The sequence below is a fragment of the Caloenas nicobarica genome, chromosome 7 (genome assembly GCF_036013445.1).
Source record: "Caloenas nicobarica isolate bCalNic1 chromosome 7, bCalNic1.hap1, whole genome shotgun sequence".
NCBI classification, from domain to species: Eukaryota; Metazoa; Chordata; class Aves; order Columbiformes; family Columbidae; genus Caloenas; species Caloenas nicobarica.
Window position 1 is genome coordinate 5253956 of NC_088251.1, and position 20008 is coordinate 5273963.

General features: G+C 37.9%; 1 protein-coding gene across 3 annotated transcripts in view; it reads left to right on the plus strand.

Annotated features, from left to right (window-relative positions):
- ATE1 (arginyltransferase 1) overlaps nucleotides 1–20008 on the plus strand; it is an 80161-nt gene that overhangs the window by 9250 nt on the left and 50903 nt on the right. For 2 of the 3 annotated variants that reach the window (XM_065639340.1, XM_065639338.1), the window contains exons 6-8: nucleotides 206–438; nucleotides 3367–3495; nucleotides 15106–15138. In XM_065639340.1, the coding sequence (XP_065495412.1) occupies nucleotides 206–438; nucleotides 3367–3495; nucleotides 15106–15138 (395 nt within the window). Of the gene's footprint in view, nucleotides 1–205; nucleotides 439–2187; nucleotides 2317–3366; nucleotides 3496–15105; nucleotides 15139–20008 lie in introns of all 3 variants that reach the window. The other variant, XM_065639339.1, reaches the window with a different exon arrangement.

The following is a 20008-nucleotide window of genomic DNA, read 5'->3' on the forward strand; positions in this document are numbered from 1 at the left end:
TCAAAGTGCTGCGTTAAACAGCTGTAGAGGAAGAATCATTGCAACTTCGCTTGGCATTGGGCATTGGTGGTAGTTGCAAATGTGAAAGACCATGTCATGTTCAGATATTAATGGTAATTTTTAACCGTTTCTTTGCAGTGATTATGTAAGAGCTACTTGTTTGTTGCAGAATGTGGGGTTTAATTCTTTGTCCGTGCCCTTGTAGGGAAAGGGGCTGACCTGAGCAAGCCACCCTGTCGCAAAGCAAAGGACATACGGAAAGAAAGAAAACTGCAGAAACTCCTTCGGAACCAGCCGTGCACAATCGAAGGCTCTCAGTTTCAAGCAGGAGATCCAGGTTTCCTCTTGCAAAACTCTAAACCTAAACCAAACCAACCTAAAACCATTGAGGACTTCGTTTTTGTCTCTTTACCTGATGATGCACCACACAAATTAGAGGTAACGTCTCATTCATTGTTTGAGGCAAGTTAAGGAAAAGTCTAGTTAAGGAGTTTTTTGAAATGCTTAAGTGTTCTGGATCTGGTTGTAGTTTAAATCTTGCAATATATGTGGTACTGCATGATATATATTAATATATATATATATGGTTCAGCTGAGCTCTGTGTCACCACAAGAGGGTATTCGTGCACTTGCAGTCAGTCATAGCAGAGACCAGTTCGTTTAACAAAATAACTTGTAAATTGATGCCATACAGTGTGACTTGGAAATGAAATACCTTGAATTAACTTTGAGTGTTGAATAATGAGGGAGGTTCAATATTTAGTTCTGGAGTATACAAATACTTAAACTATCTGCGCTAATGAATCTGGACAAGAGAGCAGTGACTATTCCTAAAAATAAGCAGATAAGAAGACAGCTGCTCTTTATATATATCATTCATATATGTTGATGTCTTTGGAAGCTGTAAAAGTGATTGCAGAAAATTTTGCTTAATGTACCGGTTGCCTTTAAATCTATTAGTAACACAGAGACAGTCATCTGGAAGACTTTTGGACCTTTTAACATTTGGTAATCATAAACCCAGATATTTTTTCTTTTAATTGTTTTCTGGAAGCTGGAAAACTGAGTATAAAGATTTTCCTGTAGATGTTGATAATCAATGATGATATTGGCAATTAAATTTTTAATGTTCTTTTGGTAATTATTCAAAGAGGCAGTGATGATGACTTAAAAGATTCACTGAATAACTGACAAGCAGCTGAGAAATGGATCCATCTCACAAACTCCTCCGGATTTTCCGACGAGTTGTGTAACATAACTCTGATGGCTTTGTCTATATATCTTCAGTTGGAAGATGCAGGGAGAATTAAAAAGAGGATGGTTCCAGCAGTGTTGTCCCAGATCGTCTTTGCTCCTTACTATGGCTGTCAAGTGTGGTGGTTTTTGGGGTTTATTTTGTGTTTTGTTTTGGTTTGGTTTTTTTTTAATAGATCAGAGCCAATGCTATTTTTGAAAATAGAACCATACTGAAAATTATGTGGGTTTTTTTTTTGAAATGAACATGTCCTTAAACATGCTTGAAAAGAAACTCAATGTTACTCATGTGATAGTAAAAATGACTGCTTCCTAACCAAAAGAATGCTAAGAACAGTTTTTAATTTATAGATTTTTATCTTTTAAGTATATTTTATTTTTGTGTGTGTAAGGGTGATAGTGGGGAAGATGGATAACTTCCTATTACAATTAACTCATAATTGGATATGGAAACATTGTTTCATCTTCCTCTTTCAATTTGAAAAATATCAACAAATCCCCTTGGGATTATTTCAATAAAAACATAGATAAAGTGCACGGATACGAGTCTTCCATGTGCATGGGTCCTTCAAGTATTTTTCAGTATGTGTGACACGACAAGAGAAGGTTTAAAAAAGTACAGAAAGTCTCTTTAGAATGTTGATCTGCATAACATTATTTGGTGTTATTTCCTGAAAACTATTTGTGGAGTTCCTCTATAGGCATTTTAGTTATCTTAATTTGCAGTTTGAAAACCTTATTCAGTGTAAATATAAAAGCCTTCAATGGCCTAAATTGAGCTGAAAAATTGGAAGGTTGTTGGCTAATACTAATGAAATTGTTAGGACTCTTGTGCAGAAAGTAAAAATTTCTCTCTGTTTTGATGTTTGTATATGTGTAAATATATAGTTATTGCATGATATTGGAATAAAATGTGTTTAACTTCTTCTGAAGGTGAGGGTGGTGAGATCATCTCCGCCAAGTTCACAGTTCAAAGCCACATTTCAGGAGTCTTACCAGGTCTATAAACGTTACCAGATGGTTATTCACAAGGACCCACCTGATAAACCAACTATAAATCAGGTCAGAAGGGCAAATGAATTTTATGCGAAGCTCAGCTTCCCCTCCATTTCACGTGTCTTGTTTCTAGGAGAAACAAATGTGGATTTTATATCCATTGTGTAATCAGGAGCATGTAAAATACTCGTTCAAATAAAATCAACATCCTGAAAGTGCAAACTCTTTTGATATCTTTTTGTGAGTGCCACAAATATTTGGTGTTAATTGCAGACAAAAAAGTTAAAGGAGTTACCTGGGGATGCTGTTGTGGAAGAAATGGAGAGGAGGCGGCTTTGGGAGTTGGATCTTGTGGACCTTATAAATGTAAATCTCAGAAGAACTAAAGCCAGGGGGACATTTACCCTGATAACGAGTCTCATTGGCTTTGGTTTGAATGGTTCCCTAAGGAGGAACAAGCGTGATCAGGGCCAAGGTGTGAGTGAAGAATTTATCACACATACAAATTGTTGGTTTAAGGTTCACAGAAGTTTTATAAACCTCTTCACTTTCAATTCAAGCCCTTTAAGGAGAAATCCGTGCACTCCATCTAAATTACACATCATTACTGCTGCTTGTAATGAGCAGGCGATGCATAATAGTTGACTGTCAGACATACTACGTCTCTAATACTGTAAAGGAAAAGAATCAGGAGTTTAGAGAAAAAGTATATGTAGCAAGAATATGTAATTGCTAAACCAGAGCAATGAGTGATGTGCCATTAAAATTATTACATTTTAAAAGGCCTTGAGACTGTACAATGAAAATAAAATTTGTGGTCGATTTGTTAGATAACTGTGTCAAAAAATAGGTTGACTAAACTCGTTCTTTGGAGTGTTCTTTTGTTATACAATTTTTATTCTTTAATGAAAGTATCAATGCTCAGTTTAAGCTTAGTGTTAAGTCAGGCTTTCCCCCATAGGAGAATTTTCTTGTTCCTGTGTTTAAAGCAGAAAACCTGACTTCAGAGGCTTTGAAGTGGATAGGAGGAGATCTTTCACTAGCCTTCCCTTCAGAAGCTTGTGACCTGATTATATGCACTCAAACCGGTCTGTTTGTATTTCCCTTGCTCTGAAGGTGAGGTTAGTACCTGTCTCCTTTGAGGACACCCAGTTCAAATCATCCTTCAGCCAGTCAGCCTCTTTATTTGCCAAGTATCAGATGGCCATACATAAGGACACACCTGCTGACTGTGGCGAACACGAGGTACAGTTCACTGCATGCCCCTCTATCAAAGCATTTTTTTATAATACGCAATTAAACGATGACATCTCTTAGAATGATTCTGAACAGTAAAATGTTGGAGTTTCCATTTGGGAGGGAGAACGTTGTGGTTTTGGGGAAGCTTCTGGTGCTTCAGCCTGGGGGAAACGGAGCTGAAGAGAGGAGGATTATGCACCGTCATAACAAAAAAACCTAATATTAGTGTTGAGTTAAGTAGAACTGCTATTCGTACCTGATTTGCAAAGAGTGAGATTTCCACGGGAAATGGGATAATGATATGAAAGTGCTTTTTTTAACGGCAAAAGCATCTTCTACTTTAAAGCTGTTTGCTGCCTTTTCCACATTTCTCCTGATTTTTTTTGTTGTTGTTGTCTTGCTTAATTTAACAGGTGAAGGTTTTAAAAAATCTCACTTTTATTCACATTTTATCACTAAGCACACCTCTCAACTGGAACTCACCTTTGGAGTAGTAGTGAAAAAATATTCTCAGCAGCTGATTGAGATTCAATGAGACTACATTGCATATGAATAAAGCCGGCTTTTAAAGTAGAAAAGGCTGTTTACAGGATGCTAATCCTAATCTAATAAGTAAATTTTTAGAAGTACTGGTGGGGTTCTAAACAAGCAGCAGTTCTCCCTTTCGCTGGCAGGTGGCACAACGTTTTTGATGAGCAGAATTAATAAATCTGCTACCTTGGGTCTGTCGTTTCTATGTACTGCAAAAGTAAGATTTCAACATTGGTCAGCTATAAGTCAGACTTTTCTGGTTTTGAGAAAAATTCTTGCAGAAGTGATACCTGGTGAGCTATGGCTGCTTTCCAGGTACAACAGTAATACTACATAATCATTATTGGCTTTAGTTCAAAAGAGCGTAAGGAGAGTGGTATTTTTTTTCTGAGATCTCTGTAATGCTCCCGTGGAAAGCTGTAAAATTTATTCTACTTTCTTTTGTAAAATAATAGGACTCATAACAATAATTAGTAGTCTCTGCCCTTTTTATCACTACTGACATAAAGCGGGTTAATTGTAATAATGTAAAAATTGGAAATGTGCCGAGAAAGATCGAGCTATTTACTGGATTTGTACCAGGCTTTACCTGCCCTGACTGGGGACTTGGTGCATCCGTCACGATGAATGTTTCGCAGCCCTAATGCTTCGATATAGCGTATATTCCACTGTGAATTTGCTCTGAAAACATTGTTGCTGCAGAGAGGGTGGTAAGAACTTCATGTACTTCCTTATTCTTTTTAGAAGTTATTCTTTTTTATACTTAGTCTTTTTAAAAATTATGGATTTTTTTAAATACAGTTATCATATGAAGAATCAAGGGCAAAATTGCGATGGCTGCTTGCAGTTCGGTCTGAATAGCGGTTATCTCAGTTCCTCAAATCTCTCTTTGGGTCAGTGTGTGGTTTGGTGTAGACTTGGGTTTGGTGGCTTCAATCACCCATGGAATTTATTTTTTTAACTGGAAGAGTCTAGTGGGGGAAAGCTTATAAAGTTGCATTAAGGACAGTTCAGGTTTCCACCACCTTAAGGTGTAAAGTTGATTGTGGGAGAGTTGTTGCTGAATAATGAGGTGAATTTCTGTTCACACTGCCCATAATTTAATGGATTTTTATCCTCTTTCCCTTTATTACTCGCCAGTGGTGTTTCCCTGCTCTGCCTTTATCTTCTCTCTCAGGCATCAGGTTTGTGCTGGCTTAGTGTAATATTCCAGAGGAGATGTAGAACCTTGTCTGAAACTCCTAGTGAGTGTAAATCCTCAACCTGTTGCTCATGGCTTGTGATGTAGGTGCTTCTAGAGCTCTAGTAAATAATTTTGTGTGTTCATGTGACTATCTAGTCACAGTTATTAGGCGCTAAAGCTCAGTCACTTCAATCAAAAGTATTTTGCATTTGATCCCTGCAGAAAGAAAACTGAAGAATACTTAATACAAAATGTCTTTTGACATAGATTAGGAGCCTTTTTTTTTTTTTTTTTTAATACTGAACCTGTGTGGGAGGATAATTATCTGAGTCACTTTTAAGAACAGAATATACCAGGTAGGGTAAAACTGATCCAAGTTACTGACAGGAAGGGTGGAAAATGCTGTTTGAAAGACCTCAAACTTTTTATTCTTCCTCTTTTTCAGCCTTTTCAAGGTATCACACAGACATTATGGAGCCAAGCAGGTTTTTTAAGTAAAGGTAGAATGAAATTCTGTCCTATACACAGGGCTTTTTATCAGGGTAGTAACAAGTCTGCTTTGGGCTTTAAACTGGCAAACATCCAAGGTTTGGGGGTTTTTTTTTGCATCTAAAAATTAAATTTAGCTTTTAAAATGTGCAAGCTAATTCATGTAAGGTGAATGAACCTCTTTTTCAGGGAGAGCCATGCACATTTTTGTGTTTGGAAAGTTTCTAGTTTAGGAAAAGTATTTAATTTGATATTTGGCTGAACACTTCATATTGAGAAACCTGCATATATTTAAATTCAGAATCCAACAAAAATTGTTACGGGGCATATTGACAACTTCTTTTAGGAATATATTCTTAGCTTGTTAGTATTACGATATACTCTCTGCCTATATTAGCTATGAGTTTAATATTAACCTTATTACATTAAAAGGCAATTTTAGGAATAGATTCTGAATTTTGATGGTTATTTGAAAATAACACTGATGCAGAAAGTTATAAACCAGTTCACAATATTAAAAAAAGGTATGTGAACCATGACACTGATATTGCTGTAGGAGTGTGAAAGAAGGACCGTGCAATGTCTGTACATCTTTTCATCAAGATTTTCTCTGAGAAAAGGGAAGAGCTGATTTCCAGGGCAGGGAATCCATGGAATACTTGACACCAAAGGCGACTTTGAACTTCTGGGCACTCTGGTTAGTGCGAGTTTGGGACCAGCGATACCTGGTGGTTCGGTGCCCTTCAGGACTGTGGGGCTTTTTGAATTTAGCGTTTTCCTCCTTACTTTCTTCTCCCCTTCTGCATCTCTGATGGAGCCTACAGTAGCACTAATGATAGTATCATTAACAAGAATTTAGTTTGAGATTTTTCTGGGGAGAGTCCTGCGATAGGTTTTGGTGATGCTGATTCCTGACTGGTGTGGTGGCTTCTGTTTGTTCTAATAAAAAACAAGGCAGAAATTTCAGAGCGGAATAAACATTTTCCGAGTCCCAGAGTTGGTGTTGCCCGTGCGGTGATGAAACTTGCCTTTTCTATGGAAGTATCCTCACAATTTTCAGTGCCAGAGAATATGGTGAAGTATATTTGCTATCTGCCCAATAAGTTAATATTCCAGGAACAGCTGAGTATCTCATTGCTCCTGGAATCAAAAATAATTTAGCTTGTGAGTGAAATTTTTTCCGATCTCTGTTTTTATCTTAACATAAAAGCTTACAACTATTTTCTGCGTAGGCTTTTACACTATTGATGATCCCCTTTTCTCATAGTTTGTCTGTATAAACTGAGATTCCCTTGGAAATCTCAAACCTCTCAAAAACTTTTGGTCGGTTCCTAGAGGATTTCAGCTTCACAACGGACCCGGTTGTCTCTGTGCTTCGGAGCGCAGTCAAGTGCTGGTGTTACACAAAGTTGTTGGCACCTAAAGATATTTAGGTCAGCGTGTTTTTATTGAATTGAATTTGTGTCCTGAGGAAAAACGTAGCAAACGATTTTCTAATTAAAGGTTGCTTCATAATACTTGCTCTTAAATAGTGCTGGGGAAGAACTGATGTTCCAGTTTTTCTCTGTGGGAACACAAAACCTTATTAAGCTGCTATCGAAATGCAGAGTCATCCACTGATTTGGTATTATAATATACGTACTCTTATCTTTAAAAGAGTTGTTGGGAAAATTCAGATGAATTAGGGGAAACTTCAACAGATTATTAAGTGGTAAAGTATAAATAGCTTCTGAATGAGGTAAAATACTGTGATGGAAAATAGGTGAAAATATCACTGCCTCTTGGAAAAGTTCATCCAGGGCTACTCCTGAATTAGCCAAGTCCCTGAACTGCTCATTTTTGGAAGCTGTGAAAATGTGCAAGGGAAGAATGTGTTTTAGTGTTTGTCACATTCTATGTGTTTCTTCTGGCCCTTTATGGAAATGCTGTAAATGGACCTTTATCTCAGGTCCAGGACAGTAGTTACCGTGCGCTGTTCCCAATATAATAGAGCTGTTATTCACTGGCTTTTTTTGTGTTTATTTTTGTTTTTTGCTAGAGTAGGGGGAGACTATAATCATGTTTAATATGAGGGTCTTTGTCTGTAACATACAAAAAGCCACTGATGTGATCAATTGCAAAGATTTACTTAGGTGTCTACAGGTTAATTGCTTGCGTTTTTTTTCTGCTTGGATGGTGGTTATATTTAGTTTGCAAAATGAGTCAAGCTATAATGAAAAAACTGAAATCATGAAAGCCTGAAAAAACTGAAAAAAGGAGATTTCTGCATTGAACAGAGAGGAGATAATAGGCCGAGCATCCTTTATTGAGCAGATGTTGTTTTCCTGTATTATCAGTGGAAGGTCAGTTGGAGCACAAATGATAGGGCTGATCAGTAGACCAGGACTACCATAATTATGCCAATTGTAAGAATGGCAGTTTGTCCACCTTTTTTTCTTTGTCATAAGAAATATAATAAATCATAACGTAGCTTTGTCACATAATTCATGCACACAGCAATGGACAAATATGATTTTGGAGCCTCTTTGTTTTTTTAATTGAGTAATTTTCAACAGCATGTGGTTATATTTCTGGAAGAAAACGTGTAGATTAGTGTGTGGAATTATGATCAGAATAAGACAGAAGGGTGAACTTTTTATGTGCCTTGTGTAATCCCAAGAGGTAGAAACACTGTGATCAATTGTGGAACCAAGTGCTGGTGCTGTGCAGCGCGGGTAGAGGTGCTTTCTCTGCAGATGTGCCGCAGTCGGTTAATTCTGGTTTTACTTCAAGAAAAAGAGAAGAACACGAGGGTGACCAGGTGGTACTTGATGCTTAAACTTTGTAGAATTACCGTACATAAATCAGATGCTAGGAACGTGATAGAAACAAGATAGAAGCAGTCACTGGGTCTGAGGGCATAGGCTGGATCTTCAGGTGAGAACACTGGATTTAAGGAAGCTTTTGTAATAGGTCTGGCTTGGCTTCTGCTTTGCTAAGAGCAGTCCATATTTGCAAACATTTAAACTCTTGCTCAGCAGCAAAGCCACCCATGTTTCTGGGTAAGAGATGCTGGGAGGACTCCGTAGAATACAAATTGCCTGCAAGATGCTACAATCCAACTGTACCCCAGCTTTAGGATGATGAACGCGTGGAAATATATATATCTTGTAAATGTTTCAGAACACTTAGCCACCTACATGTCTTTTGTGTTTTATATGAAGTGTTGGAATGTATTTCGTGGTCGATAGACACAGACGTGGAGCTGTGTAGCTCTGGAGGCAAAGATGAAATGAATGCAATGAAAACACTTCTTGGCCCTTTCATCCCCAAAAGGCTGGGGTGTTTTTTGATCTCAGTAATGTAATAAATGGCTAATTTGGAAAGAATAAAGTGCATATCCGTAGCAGTTCTTCTTAATGAAGTATCATCTCACCAGAGGCATTGCATTTCTGACCCAATGTTGTCTTTTTTTTAAAATGCTTCTTGAAGTCAGTTCTAGAAGCCGTCAGTGTATTTTATAGATGCACACACACGTATATATCTAAAACCTCTCAGCTAGTTTAATTCTTTTGCTGCATTCAGTTCTTTTGCTAAAAAAAAGTGCCTATAATTCCAAGCTGAGTTTTACATATAACATTGTCAAGTAAAAGTTTGAAATTAAGTATTTTTCCTTCCTACTGCTTCTGTAGTGTATTTAACGATTGATTTGGGTGGTTTAAAACATTAATGTGATTTTTAGGCTTTAAATCTTATTACAATAGTCTTTGTCTTTAAGAAATACGGCTGAAGCGTAACCGAAACAAGCTTTGTGGCAGCTACACAAGTCAGAAAACATTTCCATAAAAGATCATAAAAATTCTACAGTAGTTTCCAGAAAGAGTCAGAGTGAACAGTTTATTGCTGTTTAGACCTTCTGAAGCGAATGTTTTATTTAACTTTTCGTAAGTGTTTTATAATGACAAACTTGTAGAAAAATAGCGTGTGTCTCCGTTCCCTCTGCAAAGCTCGCTGGGCGCTCTCTTTGCTTTGTGCTTAACTAAATATTTGTCTTGGAAGAAAAGAATTTCACAACACACAAAAGATACACTGTTTGGAAAGGTGCAAAAAATTACTGAAATAGGTATAGTGTGTGTTGTTTTTTTTTTTTTCCTTCTTTTCCCCCCTTTTATTTTTTTAATTGCCTCCCAAAAACCCACTTGAACCAATATAGAAAACTGAGTGAGCAGCCTGGGAAATGCCAAGGAGCACGTCCCGATCCATTTGAAAGTTGGCATTAATATCAGCAGCCAGTTGCAAACTTTTAGGTCTCTCTAACCTAGTTTTCCCTTTTTTTAATCTTTTAGTGAGACAGTGCTTAAAAAAAAAAAAAATCAATAGCCTTCGCGGTTATTTTTAACCTTCTCTAGCTTGCCTTGGCAGCTGTATGTTTCTACAATGCCTATAACAGCCTAAGAGTTTAGGTGTCCAGATGATAAACCAGCTTGTCCATAGTCATTTCAGTTCAGGTTCATTTTGCGTAACAGTTTACAATGTTCTTCCTGATTTTTGACACTGTTTCCTGTAGAAATCTATATAAAATAATAGTAATAATAACAACTTTACTATAGGAATGGCAGATCTCCTTTATTTTGAATAAGTTTCTTCTGAGCAGACAAAGCCCCAGTGACTTTTCTTAGAATCATAGAACGGTTTAGGTTGGAAGGGACCTTTAAAGGTCATCTAGTCCAAGCCCCTGCAATGAGCAGGGACATCTTCAACTAAGGGAATTGAAATTTTAATTCGGAAATGTGCATTCTGTCCCATCAGCAATTATTTGTTTCATTAGTCTGATTCTAGTACTGAAAGCTACATTCGAGACACGCATTTCAACTTTAAATCCCCTCTTCCCTCACATACTGGGCTTCAAAAGCCCTTTCTTCACCTTCAGGTCTGTGGATACCTCTGAAACTGTATTTTTTTAGCATTCCTGTATTTTTGTAAGTCACTGTTGAAAATGCCAAATAGAGCCAGCCCCAGAATAACTCTTTGATTCCTCTGCTACCTCATCTCTTACGTATTGTCCACTTTTAGGACAGCAGGATGGCTTGGCACTGTCTTTCCTTGTAAATGTGCTACATTTTGTCCCATTTTCCCAATTTTTACAGAAAGTTACGAAATTCTGTTTGTTTTCTAGTTGAATTCCAATTTGTTCTCCCAGATAGTGCTGCTTTTTTGGGAGGGGGTGGGGGTTGATTTTTCTTCCAGCCTTACAAAAAGTTTGACTGACTCTTTTTTTGATCATTTATTTGTTACATTTTTCACTCCAGCTTTATGGTTAATATTGATCCTAGTCCATTTTGCCTTATTTAAATTAAAATATGGCAGCCCAATATACCAAATAAATCACAATTTCCTAGGACCAAGCATGCTTGTGACTGCAGACCAAGTTCTTTAAAAAGTAGACTGCTTTAGAAACAGGTTTTGTTTATGAACAAGAAGTTAATGCTAGTGAGCAAAAACCTATTTATTCCTGAAAGTAATAGAGCTTAAAAAGGGGGACGTGGCTCCTTTCTTTGGTGGTGGGAGGGTGTCCCACGTGCTCGTGCAGGGTTTGCACGAAGCCAAGAGGAGCTGGAGAAAACGGGAAAAGAGTTTGACCTGGAAAGGAGCTTCTAGAGAAGCAAAACCCAAGAATCCTCCGTCCTCTCGACAAGGATCCGAGCTCTTCGTTTCTCTTCAAATATAAGATACCTAATGATTTCCCTACCTGAGGAGGAAAATCTCTATAAAATGAAAATTTACATATGTATATATACATGAAATGAAGATGCCAGGAGCCATCTAGAAAGAATGCCGTCTTTTTGTGGCTCGTTTCTGGCGTACACCAAGATTCATTTGGCCACTTTTAGTTCCCAAGATGAGAAGCGTTCATTATATTGGTCTTGGAAACATGGGAGGGAAGAGAGAATGAACTTGCTTGATACACGTGATACATTGGAACCGTAGCTTGTATGACTTGTCCTCTGTATGGAAACTCATCGTTTTTTATTTTATTATGAGCCTGGCACCTTTATGAAAAACACAACCAACAAAACCAAAGCAACAACCAACAGCCTTGGTTTATTTTAATCCCATTCAGAGACTGTTGTTTTTTTTTTAAAGGCCCCAATCCCATATCTGTTCCTCACCCCTCCTTTAATCAAAGGAAAAAGGCAAATACTCAATTTTCCCTGATAGTGAATTGTGAATATGAGCAAACTCTGTCAAAGGGAAAATTATAAATGAACGCCTTTTGGTGATGTCTTTGCACCGAAGATCTCGAAGAATTTTACGGTTCCTGATGGTGACAGCTCAAAGCTGGTTTGTCCCAAGAAGGTTATGATGTCATTGTGTAACACCATAACTCTCACTTTCATAAAGTGACTGAGCTACCAGGTGAAACCCCTTCTGGTTTAGAACCCAAAGCATCTGAAGACCTTCCCCTGCTTGTAAAAAGAAGCAGGTGTTAACACTCCGGTTTTATTACAGCTTTTTAAACCTATGTACATGCTTTTACTCAAGCCAGTAGCTTTGGGTTGAACCAAACCTTCCTTGTATTTTTCTGCTTTCCCCTCCCCTTTGATTTAATTCTCGGTGATGTGTTGCTCTCTTAGTTTTCTTAGTTATGTTTAAACTCGTTTCCCATTGTTCTGTTGGTTCTTTCTGGCAATTGCAATTAGTTTGCACCAAAGCAAAAATGTTGAAGATTTCATATGTATTAGACAGTTTTTAAAAGACTAAAGTTCATTTAATTCCGTTTGAAATTCAAATTAGAAAAGCATGGCTTTGTGAAAGGAATTTTAATTGTGCTTTGTGACAAATTGAGTTATTTTACGTGCAACACAAACTTTTCACTGTATTTCTTTCATGGCTTTTTGAATCATTTTTGAATTGTGTTCATAATAATCTTGCAGTATTAAAATGAGTTTGTTAATTTAGAAACCGAATGGTATGTTTACTTCAGTTTAAAGAAATATATAGACTGGGTGTATTCCTGGGTTATGAAGAAAGTGGATTTGGGGGCGGGAGGGGAAAGTAAGGGTTGAGAAGGTAACAGCCAAGGTCAGTGGATATAAAATATTTATTAAATTCTCCAGCTTTGTGTTTCAAATTCTTCCTTAAAAAAAATAATTGGGTAGAAGTTGCTTAACTGACTTGAGGATTCACAGTCTTCTGAAATTTTGTAGGACCTGATTACAAAAATCATCTAACCTGAGAACTTCAGCAAGTATCAACAGGTGAAATAATATGTAACAGGACTTAAGTTGGTTTTTTTCACCATACAATTATGATACAAATTCAAGTGCAGTTCAGATTTTTTTCTTTCTAGCCAGCAGTATAGATAGTTGAAAAGTATTATAGTCCCTGGCAAGCAGTTTATGCTTAAATACACTTAAAAAAGTCCCCCCTACCCCCAAAGCCAAGGGCTTGTACCGCGGGGCCTGGAGAATGGAGAAAACTGCTTGAAAAGTGGTGTTGGCTCCGTTTTCTCACCCATAGGCTTTAACTTGCCCTATAAAGCTAAAGTTACAGATTAAGAACTCTTGGGGGTCTTCTGACATGAAAATGAGTAACACATGGTTTATTTGTTCTGAAGCCCGCACATTCCAGCATCGCTGGCTGTAAGGACTGATGCACTCGCAGGGCAGGAATTCATGAGTCTGTTCTTTTTTTTTATGGGAACATCACTCAATGACTCAAATTTTGAATAATTTTCTTTTTTTCCTCTTTAAGTATTATCTCTTTTTCCCCCTGTTATTCTCTTTGCTTATCCACCAACTCAATACAAATTCTAGAATATAATATAGATGTTGCAGTCATTTGTTTTTCCTAACTCTGGGTAATTTAGAGGGGTGATGATCTGAAATGGTTAATTATAGGAAATGCGCCATCCCCTTTCTTCACCAGCACTTTATAGAAATTCAATATTCTTCCATAGAGTCTGTGTCCAAAGGTTTACCTTTTATCCACAGACCAGCTACTGCTGCATGTGCGAGGGGGAAAAAGTCTGAAACAGGATTTCTGCAAAGTTTTGCTTATTTCAGCATCAACAGATGCATCAACACCTCCCAGGGCATCTTAGAGAGGGTTCAGGTTCAATATTCACTTTGAGCTACAATGAGAATGGTCCAGTTAATGTTTGCAGATCGATATGTAGATATCTACCAGCTGGTGTGTTTTTCTTTCTAAAATCTGCTTTATAGTATCTTCTGAAGAAAAGAGAAAATTTTAATTGCTTAGGCTGTATATGGAACTCTGTCCTAAACCAGAAACTTAAAAAATTGGCACTTTTTATTGTTCCTGCCCTCCTCTCCTCCCCTTCCCTGGGAAAAATGGGGTAACCGACAAGTAATCACCCCGTATTTTGTATTCTCCTTAAAGAGAATACTCTTATTTATCTCAGAAATTCATGAAATTCTTGACTACAAAATCTTGGCCACAGTCAAGTTTTTGTAGGTGTCTATGTATATTCTTCTTATCAAACTTTTAATTAAAAGTTCCTGTTTACTATTACTTTGCTCTTTGGGAACTGCTGACTTAGTAAATCATCCAGCTATTACAAGTGGGGGAATTAAACTGTGTAACACAAACTGGCTTTTTAAGGAAGGAATGTTTTGGGGTTGAATATATGCTAGAACTTTGTAACACGTTTATTGTGGAATCTACCAAGAAGGAAGTATTTGTATCAAATAAGTAAATGATGGTATGTAAATAACTATTGTATTTTATTACTCTTAGAATCTTGAACAAGCTCCAGATCATTAAAACCTTGCCTTTTTGGTTGATTACCTGCAGCACATCGTTTTGTATTGAGTAAAGAATTGAGTTTTGAAAATGCTTGCACTTTCAGGAAGTTGATTTTGGTTTTGTTTTTTTTTCCTCCTTTTCCTCTTCTTTAGACTTAAAACAGTTGTACGTATGATTTTGAATATAAATCAATGTAATCAATTTATATTAAGAGATATGAGGGCCCTAACCCCCTTTCTTTAGTGATGGGGCCAGTACCGATGGAATGGTGGGAAAAGACTCCCTGTTAGTGTCAGTCATAGAGAAGGGTAATGTGTAATTTAGAATTAAAGCATGATAAACAGACCTGTATTACAAGGTGATAATTCTCTCGCATGCCATTTTAAAAAATAATTTCTATTTTATAGAAAGGAAGTGCTTTGGATGGTTAATTATTATATCTATTTGTACTTGTAAACAAAATAGTAAGTGAGAGCTGGTTTATGGAAATTTGGTTTTAAACCTTAAAATCTGATGGTGTGTTCGAATATATGCTTTTGAAAAAGTGCATTCGTCTGCCTGTTAATGTATCCTGAAGTACTGCTAATATTTTTCCTCTTTTTCTGCTTTGCATATTTGCACCGTCTTCTTGGGCACGTGTTTCTGATGAACCTCCCTCGATGCAGTTCACACGATTCCTCTGTGATTCTCCCCTGGAGGTACGTAGTCCTTCTGGACCCAAGTTTTGAATGGAGTATATTCTTTCCTCTCCACTCTCTGTAGGCAGCAAACCGGTATGTGAGAGTAGTTACATTTCTACAGTCCTAAAATTACATCCAGCCCTTTGAAGGCAACCGATGTGGCCCCTGGTGACAATGAGTTTGACCCCCCTGGTATAGAGGGTGTTGGTGGGTGTCACAATATTCGTATCATCACCCATCAGTAAGGAAGACAGCGCCGTGTTTTCAAAGGACACCTTTGCTGGATAATAAGCTACCACTGAATTTCATATCACTGCACAGTAGCAGAAAGTTCTGTGTCTTTTTGGTTCTTGATTTATTTTTTCGCAATAAAAGAATGTATTACTAAATAACTTGCTGAACTTGCATCTGACTACAATCTGAGTTAAAAGTTGAGGAGAGATGCTGTTGCTTCATTCAAGTAAGTGAACTGCTGTGGATTCCTTGTGCTGTCTTTCTTGTTAGTCTTAAAGAGTTAAATACCGCGTGACTGTAATGAAATTGTCAGGTTATAGTAATTACACTCGTAATTTGATATGTCGCAGTTTGAATGAATCCATGTGTGGGGAGCTTGTTGCTTTTCTCTGCGAGTCCACTGGCCTTTACATTCCTGAAAGCTGAAGAGTAATAGAGCTCGTTAGACTTTATAGGAAAAGGGCTTTTATCACCTCGTCAACTCGGGCAGCAGACTGCCATTATATTCTGAATTTTGTATGGCTCTGTAGATGTTGATGCACACTTCCCTGCCAGGTTTATACCACTATTGTTTCTTACAGACACTTTTTATTGACATTGCAAAGCTTGAATTAAATTTTGTGTGGCACCGCTGCAGATGTCTTCAATTAGGTGAAGTTAAATAAAAGGGGTTGTGTATCAGAGACTAAGGGATTCTTGAAATTCTTTATTCTGAAACGGTTGCCACAAGCAAATCTCGTAGTGTGTAGTCTGCTTGCTCTTTTGAACAAAAATAATCTAAGATCAGATTTAAACTTTACATGATTTCAATTTGTAATTTTTTGAATTTTCGATGTTGTTATTAACTGTGAATAGTATGAACAGCCAAACTCTTCCTGTCCTCTTTACTTCTTCGTTTTATTATACGGTTTAGTTCCAGTTTTGGCTATGGGCTCTGGCACCAAAAATGAATAGTTGAAAAAATGATACAGGACATAGTAGCTGAAAACTAGGTAATTTTTTAGCAGTAAACAGGATAATGTGGAGAGAACTGTTTGGGGTTTTTTATTAATTCTTTCGTCTTAGAACCTACATTTAAATATTTGCCATTTTACCACTTTACATATGCAAATATTACCTTGTTTGGAGATGGTTATAATGGTTCAGTATAGGAGAACTGCATGGAGGGATCTTAACCAAAAACCCATCTGGGCTGGTACCCGCTTGTTGCCAAGGTGAGGGGGTTTGTGGTAGGAGGGCACAGGGAAAATCCGGACTGCTTGGGGTGATTCCTGGTTTTTGGTAATCGGGGAGCCTGCGCCAGTGGTTGATCTGTTGGTTGGTTGGTTGGTTTGTTTTCAAATCCTTCCGTAATTGCTCTTTAGTCTTTTTCCATTTTGACTGATGCTCAGCATTCTATCGATGATTACCAAAAACTGCTCTGAAAAGCATCTTTTTGAGTGAATTCCTGATTTATACCCGTTATTTTGGATGTGTGTATATAGCAATATTTTTTCCCCGTGCATTTATGAACATTTGATATTTCCTTTGCCTTTTTAGCCGCTTGGTATTACGGGATCTTTCTGTAGTTCTTCACACTCAGCTCTTGTTTAACCATCCCGAATACTTCTAAATCAGCAGCTCAGTTTGCTGCAGCATCATTCAGTGTTCAGTGGTGCATCATGGAGAACAGAGCAGAAAACGAAAATGGAAAATGAGCTGCCTTCTGTTACGTAAATGAACATTTCTTCTCACTTGGTTTCCTATTATCTCTATCAAGATGCTTTCGAATCCTAAAGAACTGAAAGATGTTTGTGAATCTCTTTCCTCTTCGAAAAACACATCAGCTCTGCTTGGCATGATTTTGTTTGTTGCTATGTGTTAGTTTTTAGGAGATCTAATAAAAAATGATATGGCTGCAGGTCTGTAATTCCCAGGATCACCTTTTGTAGAATGTTGTATCTGTGTCACATTTGATGCACTGCTTGGGACCAAATCAAAACTTTTCATTCAGAGATCTTGGCAAATTAGTTAGTTTGTTTGTTTTCCTATAGTGGTGTACACATCCCCACAATATCTATATGGGGATACTCAAGGTCTCTTGCTACTGAAGCTCCTTGTACCTTCAGTAATCTTTTTAGCATTTTAAGCTTACTGTCCTGATTAAATAGTTGCCAGTATAGCTGAAATATGATACTTTTCCAAGAAGGTAGAGAAGTTAGCTCTGTAGACAGCATCTTAGGTTTTGGTGCAGTGAGTTGATTTACTTTATTTTGATATAAAATCACAGAATTGTCCCGGTTGGAAGGAACTTCATGGGATCACCCAGTCCAACCCCCCTGCTTGAGCAGGGTCGGCTGGAGATGGTTGTCCAGGACCATGGGGTTGGAACATCTCCAAGGATGGAGACTCCACAGGCTCCCTGGGCAGCCTGGGCCATTCCTTGACCACCCTCTCAGCTAAACCTGTTTCCTTCTGTTCAGACTGAATTTCACGTGTTTTAATTTGCACCCATTCCCTCTTGTCCTGTCAGGAGTGGCTACTGGGAACAGTCCGGCTCCCTCGTCTTCGTCCCCTCCCATCAGGTATCTCTACAGACCGATAAAACCTCCCCCACATCATCTGTTCTCAAGACTGACTAGTCCCAGCTCAAGCCCCTTAATCATCCCTATGGCCCTTATGGACTCATCCCAGTAAGTCTGTGTTTTTCTTGTACTGGGGAACCCAGCACTGGTCCCAGTGCAGCCTCACTGGTGCAAAGCAGAGAAGGAAAGCTCAGCAGCCTCACCCTGCGGGCATCGCTTTGCCCACTCCAGCCCTCATTTTTTGCGAGGATCCATTTCTGGGTGTTTTTAACGAAAACACGCAGTGGTACCTCTCTGCTGACGCAGCCCATATTCGTAGGCTGCTTTTACAGCATCTCCACTAATCCCTAACGAAAGGAGGACATCGTACTGAAAAGGAAATATGTTGCTAACCAAGAGATAGAAATCTACCATATGGTAGGTTGTGTGTGCGCCTTTGGGAAAGGAACTGCTGGAATTAATCACTTGGCTTCTTTGGCAAATAATTACCACTGGAGTGTAGATGTCAAGGGTTTCCTGGCTTTTATTTTTATTTTATTGTATTTGTGAAAGGGATAGCATAGGTTTCGTATCTTCCTCCTCCCTCCATCCACAGCAGAGGGGAAAATGGAAAATTTCAAAGTAGGGAATTTCATTAAACCTTCCAGAGAAAAAATAATAATGCAGTGAGTGTGGTCAGGACCCATTTTTGGTAGGTGAGTATGCCGTGTCTTCTGCGATTGCATGCTGATCTGGCATGTGGGTTAACAATAATAATAATAAAGTAGCAAAATATCTTGAAAGTAAAGAGAACGACCAATGTGCTTTGAAGAAAATAGAGTGCTTTCAACATCATTGAAGTTCAATTGTAAGCAGTTATTACACTGAGGTACCCTATTTGGGGCAATAGGTAATACCAGTTGCTATTAAATATTTATATTTTAATAATGTGTTATAAAATATGAGCAATCAAACGTGTTTGCGGAATCATTAGCTACAGCAGAATGTGAAGACAGGTAGAATTAACGTGGTGGAATATATTGCGTTTTTCTCTGCATTGTAGTCTAAACATTGTAGAAAAAAATAATTTGTTTTAATTTTTGTCCAGGATTTAGTTCTTATTTTTTTTGATTGTTTCAATATCATCAGATTATAATAATTCCTTGTATTGAAGTTTGAGTATAAATTGTTGATTTTAAGTTAGTTGGCCCCCCTGGATTGATTCCAGGGCTAACGGCTGCTATTTCAGGTAGATAAGATAAGCCCTCTCGCAGGGATTGCTCCTCTCGTGTCACTGGTGTATTTTACATCACATTTGACAAACACAGTCCCAGGTGGACATGGGAATGGCGTGAAATGGTACAACCTGCTTCAGGAAAATGTTTCATATCCTTGACCTGTTTCGCATCGAATTGCCTGGATGGTGCGTGAGAAATCGAGTTAAAGGAGCCAAGTATTCATTGAGAAACTGGAGAAAATATAGTACTGAGAAGCATTACAAAGGGTTACATTGTGTGAAAGCTTTTCAGGGAGGAGGAAAATGTTGCTGTTTTTAAAATGTTATTTACTTAATGTAATGGAGATCCCTGAACGTTTTGCCTGAAATCAGTGCTGTGCTTACTATGTTTGTCGCAGAACATAGCCTCTTTTGTGCCCGTGACATTTCATTGTAATTGCATTAGTGAAATAACTGCAGTTTATCCTTACTAGACGCTCTTAACTGATGCTAATACTTCAGTTTGCAGAGGTCTGGTGAGCAAACCCACACGATGCAGTGTGGAGTTTGGGATCACACACAGACACAACATTTGTTTAACTTTACAAGACTTTGAGTGAAAATTTTTTTCTATGTTGGCTTAAATTACCCTTTTTAACATTCATTAAATCCTATATGATGAATTTTTGACAAAGAAAGATCTGTTTTACCTGATATTTGTTTAAGCAAGTCTGTGTTGTGTTACCCATCACGTTTGCCATTGGCTTGCAGGAGACGTTTCATATTTTTCTGTCACCGACTACACCCTGGTAGCTGAGCGGAGAAAATCTGTTCCTTGATTGTGTCCCAGCTTTGGGGTTTTACTACTAACCACGTGATTTCATTTGGCTCTACG